At 40.0% G+C, this 5566-nt stretch overlaps 1 protein-coding gene across 2 annotated transcripts in view; it reads right to left on the bottom strand.

Annotated features, from left to right (window-relative positions):
* The window catches only part of NARS (asparaginyl-tRNA synthetase), a 19557-nt gene that overhangs the window by 10430 nt on the left and 3561 nt on the right, over window positions 1–5566 (bottom strand). For both annotated transcript variants that reach the window (XM_003788429.3, XM_012804295.1), the window contains exons 3-8: window positions 4935–5000; window positions 4749–4841; window positions 4576–4665; window positions 3105–3183; window positions 2202–2272; window positions 873–959 (exon numbers count right to left, since the gene is read on the bottom strand). In XM_003788429.3, coding sequence (XP_003788477.1) covers window positions 873–959; window positions 2202–2272; window positions 3105–3183; window positions 4576–4665; window positions 4749–4841; window positions 4935–5000 — 486 coding nt within the window. The remainder of the gene's footprint in view (window positions 1–872; window positions 960–2201; window positions 2273–3104; window positions 3184–4575; window positions 4666–4748; window positions 4842–4934; window positions 5001–5566) is intronic.

Below are 5566 nucleotides of genomic sequence, written 5' to 3'. Positions count from 1 at the left end.
TTTTTTTTTTTTTTAATTTGAGACAGAGTTTCACTTTGTTGCCCTTGGTAGATTGTCATGGCATCACAGCTCACAGCAACCTCAAACTCTTGGGCTTAAGCAATTCTCTTGCCTCAGCCTCCTGAGTAACTGTGACTACAGGCGGCCACCACAATGCCTAGCTATTTTTTTTTGTTACAGTTGTCATTGTTGTTTACCTGGCCCAGGCCAGGTTTGAACCCACCAGTCTCAGTGTATGTGGCTGGTGCTGTAACCTCTGTGCTATAGGCACTGAGTCATTTTTTCTTTTTTTGAGACAAAGTATCAGTCTATTGCTGTGGGTAGAGTGTTATAGTATCATCATAGCTCAAAGCAACCTCAAACTCTTGGACTTGAGCGTCCTCTTACTTCAGCCTCCTGAGTAGCTGGGGCTACAGGTATACAGTACTATGCCTGGCTAGTTTTTCTATTTTTAGTAGAGGTGGGGTCCCACTCTTGCTTAGGCTGGTCTCAAATTCCTGAGCTTGGCCTCCTAGAGTGCTAGAATTACAGGCATGAGCCACCACACCCAGCTAGTTACTATTCTCTGAAATTTTCTGTGTGGTTGTGAAGTTTTTGTTTCCACCTAGCTGAAAAGTTATTCATAAATTCCCAGAAGAGTGGCTATATTACAGCCTGTGAGGTTCATTCAGGAATAGTAAGGTTGAAAAATCCCTGCATTTTCTTTTTATCATGTGAGCTGCACAAGGCAATTCATTGACTGTTAAAAGGTGTATTACTTCACATTTATGTATTCATATACCAAACACCAAAGGTACAAAGGCACTGAAAAACAAACACACAAACACACACACACCTGTTCATTCACTCAGTGAAGAACTCAATCTACTCACCTGCTTGCCCTTTGGGGTAAGATTCAGCATTCCATACACAGCAACACTACTCTCAGTAGACAAGACTACGCCATTGTAACACTGACACTATAAAAAGGTCAAAGTTCAAGTTTAGTTATTCACATGGACATTAAAATATCTTAACATACAGAAAAAGGGGTATTTACAAATAAGTTATCTGGTTAAATGTTAGTAAAAGAAGGCCACTGATTTTTAATATGAATAAAGAACAGCTATTTTTGTGGAAGAGAAAAATTTATCTGTAGATACACACATATATGCAAATACACAAGTTATACACACATAGGCCCATATCACTTAAAAATATCTGGATGGTTTATATTTATTTTTTAAAACCTGGACTATTAAAATGAGACACAGAGCCCACTGACACTGTGATCACCAATTCCTGCTAAAATTTTTAAGAGAAAAGTCAAGGGGAACTTTAAAATGGAGGGATCGGGCTGTCAACACCTGAACACACTAGTCATAAGAAAAGACGCCAAGATGTTATCTTTGTACCTCCTGATGTGATGCAACTGGAAGAAGAGAGCTTTGCCCAAGAACTAGCTGTGCCCCCCACAATGAACCGTATCCTACCTAACCTCCAGTTTACGAAAATACAGAGGATAAAGGACCATGCCAAATGACACCACAGGGATGCCATCAACCAAACCTACGCTGTGAGAAGCTCCACAGGACAATCGAACAGATTTTTTTCCAACCAATGAGTAGCAAGGCAGGGTGAGAGAAAAGGGAATGGAAAGGGAGCACTACTGTGGGGAGACTTCAGGGTCACATGAACTGAACGCAGCAGACAGATACTGTTGGGCTCTTCATTCAAATCAAGTAACTATTAAAAAGCACTGAGAAATGACAGGGAGAATTTGGATGTTAGGTCACATGTAGCAGCTGTATTAATGTGAAGGGGAAGACAATGGTGGGTGACTACATTAAAATCATTTTTCTCAGAGATGTACATGCACGTGTGTGTGAATGAAATGCTATGACATCTAAGGGGCTGACAGCCAGGATTGGCCAAATACTGACAGGTACTGAAGCTGCGGGACTGGCCCATGAGGATTCTTCAGACTGTCCTGCTTTGTATGTGTTAGAAATTTTCTATAATAAAAGCATTTCCCCCCTCAGCTCTATGAAGATATAATTAACAAATAAGAATAGTATATGTTTATGGTGTACAATGTCATATTTTGATAGATGTCATCTGGGAATAAAAGTTTAAAAATGTATACAGATTCTAGAATTCCCCAAACAATAAAGAAAACCACGGAACAAAATCTGACTTTTAGACATAAATAAAACACTTACCAACTCATCGGACAAGACACACTGAAGATAACCCGTACCATCCCGCAACACCAGAAACATTAAATTCTTCCCTAAAAATGAGAAATAAAAATTTAACCAGGCTATTGTCAAGGCACTACAGACTACTTATTATAACTTAATCTTATATAAAGGAACCTGTGAGGTTAAATACTGAAGTTCAAATCTCCTGTACAACCCCCTTCCTTTGAAGTATTCACCGGAAATATCACTATTAGTTTGTTTTCCCCACACTGTACCTTGAAATCCTCCATGATCCCATGACCCACATGACCAGGGAAAGCAAGACCGCAAGCAACATGAATGAAGGGATTAAGCCTCCTTCACCCTTGAATCCCCTGCACGTGGCACCAGGCACTCAGAGGAAGAGGCTTAAATATTGCCAAACACAACCACTGTCTTTTTTACGTCCCATTTCTTTTTACGAAAGATGTGATAATCATTTATAATAAAAAGAGAAAGAGAAAACGTAACGTCAGGGCCAGGTAGAATGCAAATATGCTAAATGTAGGAGACAAAACTATAGCCGTGTTTCAGATTTAGATGTTTAGGTGTGTTCTTGTAACATAACCCAATTTTCATTAAATAATTAAAGTCAATTTGACAAATATTTACTAGTAACTCCTCAGCACTGTGGTTGATAAAAGCTAAAACAGCATTTAAGTCATTTTAAAACTTCTAATAATTTTTAAGTAAGCACATAAATCACTATGTGAGGAAGGGAGGGAGGGAAGAAGGGAGGGAGGGAGGGCGGGCGGGAGGAAGGGCAAACATACCAACCCCCCTCCCCCCAACAAAAAATGAACACAAGTAAATCATTTTATGTTTTTCTTTATCTAAGATGAAGGATATTTAAAAAATAGAAAGAAAAGTGATCCAGTTTACCTTGCCTCCGCAGCCTGTGGACCCAGCCAAACACCTTCACTCTTTGGCCTCTATATCCTTTTAATGAGCTAATCTTCACCTGTCAAATTAAATAGCATCTGTCTAATCGTGTCACTTACACATAGCAACTTTTCTACTAACATTAGATGGACGGTAGTAAAGTATCAAAAAATCACAGAATGGTACAAAACTGTATACAATCACTCTAGTGAAAGTCAGAACCAAATAATGTGACCGTATCGGAGTGGTCCAAAAGAAAAATTGAAGTCTTCTTTTTTAGTGAAAAGCTGGCAGTGAGAAACAACGAGAAGACTTTCAGATATTGCTACATAAAATCAATTAATAAATGGCTTCAATTTGCTTCCAGCAATAATCCTAATTCACACGGAGCCTTTCTGCGACCCCGAAGCCCTTCAATACATATCAGGACTTGTTAGCCCACTTTTCTGTTTGGGGATGAAGGGGAGAAAAAGATGAACAGAAGAAGGGACTAGGGAATGTAGCCAACAAAACAGCTAGCTCCCGCACTAAGGAAAAGGAAAAATGTAAGGATTCATCAGCAATAGAAACTATGGAAAATCAAATCATGTCCATTCATAGTGCAGCAATTTGTTTCGGTTCCAGAAAGAAAAGACGGAAGAAGAGTGAGCCCAATTTCAAAAATCACAAACCTGAGTCTCACTTTGTCACCCAGACTGGACCACAGTGCTGCAATCACAGCTCAATGCAGCCTTGAACTCCTAGGTGCAGGCGATTTTCCTGACTCAACCTCCCCTACAGGTGGGACTACAAGGGCACTCCACCACAAGGAGTGCACTCCACCTTTTCTTACTTGTTTAGAGATGGGGGTCTTGTGATGTTGCCCAGGTTGCTCTTAAACGGTTGGCCTCAAGCAACCTCTCCCACCTCAGCCTCCTCAGTTGCTGGGATTCCAGGTGTGAGCCACTGCCCCTAGGTTTATTTACTTATTTTTCACGGCATGATCTTGTCATGAACTTTTTGGGCTATTTAAATAAGCCATGAGGGTGGTGCCTGTGGCTCAAAGGAGTAGGGCGCCGGCCCCATATGCTGGAGGTGGTGGGTTCAAGCCCAGCCCCGGCCAAAAACTGCACCAAAAAATAAATAAATAAATAAGCCATGAAAATCACCAACCTCTTCATTTTATGATAAGGGAACTGATAACAGAAGGGTATAGTCACTTGACCAACACCACAAAGCCCAGCTAGGCCTGGATATCAGGTCTGCTGGTGTTCATTTTGGACAGAATTCATTTAATAAGCAATCACTAAACTCTGTGATAAAACAGACCCCTAACCAACTAGCCACATAACTCTGAAACATTATTCCTCTCTATCCTTTTGAAAAGGAAAGTAAAAACAGAATGAACAAACCGTGTAGCCTGCCCTCAAACACAGAAACCAGGACCTGATGCAGCCACGTCCATGATTTTGGAAATGATAAACACACTTACACATTTTGCCTCTGGAAGACTTGGATCGTTTTTAATCGTTATCTTTTTTGCTTCTTCTAGGTTCTTTTCTCTTCGAAAATTATCTTCTGCCTTTTAACAATAAAGCGATTTGTTAAAGTGATTGCTGGTGTTCTGGCTCTCACAGCTGTTTACAGTGGCGATTCATCACTCACCTCTTTCTTTTCCCGGGATTCACTCTTCATTTGTTCCCGATGCCACATTTTTTTAATGTTCTTCATCTGTGTTTTAGAAATAACATCCCACCTCTAAAGAGATAAACAGTTAATTTTTTTAAGAACTCTATTTTCATAAAAATTTATCACAAGATATAATTCTGTAAAGCTTTTAGTTCACCCTACCTCATTTTCTTTTTGTGAATCTACATAAATAGTGGGAAATGGTTCTTTTCCTACAGTCATCAAAGCCTTGGGTAGAAAGAGAGAAAAAAGAAATTTATTTAGTATTGTACAATACTTAAAATCAAAGCAACACCTTAATTATGAGGCGCCTTCAACAATTCAGAACACCATCAAGAGCCAATAAGAAAGCAGAAAGACCTCAAGAGCCAAAGGCTGACATTGGCAGTGATGGGTTGAACATACCAGGATGCACTTGGTTTAAAGTAGAAGCCCTCAGGTCCTCTCACAAACAATTCCAACAAGTTCAGTCATTCAGCATACAGTTCCCCAGGACAGACTAGCAGTAACACTAGATCATAAGTGGCTATACTGACCAAGCAGAGGTACACTGACAACAGAAGAGACACCTAACAGCAAAAGCCAAGAGCAAGTGACACATAAAAAGCTGGTCCTCTGTAAGAAATCATAGAAATATCTAAGACATTTTTGTTGGTTTATTTATTTATTGGAGACAAAGTCTCACTTTGTTGCCCTTGATAGAGTGCTATGGCATCACAGCTCACAGCAACCTCAAACTCTTGGGCTCAAGCAATTCTCTTGCCTCAGCCTCCCAAGTAGCTGGGACTATAGGT

Source organism: Otolemur garnettii, unplaced genomic scaffold, assembly GCF_000181295.1.
Source record: "Otolemur garnettii isolate 467f Iridium unplaced genomic scaffold, OtoGar3 scaffold00027, whole genome shotgun sequence".
NCBI classification, from domain to species: Eukaryota; Metazoa; Chordata; class Mammalia; order Primates; family Galagidae; genus Otolemur; species Otolemur garnettii.
The sequence above is the reverse complement of the archived record's forward strand: the minus strand, read 5'-3'. Positions and strand labels throughout refer to the sequence as shown.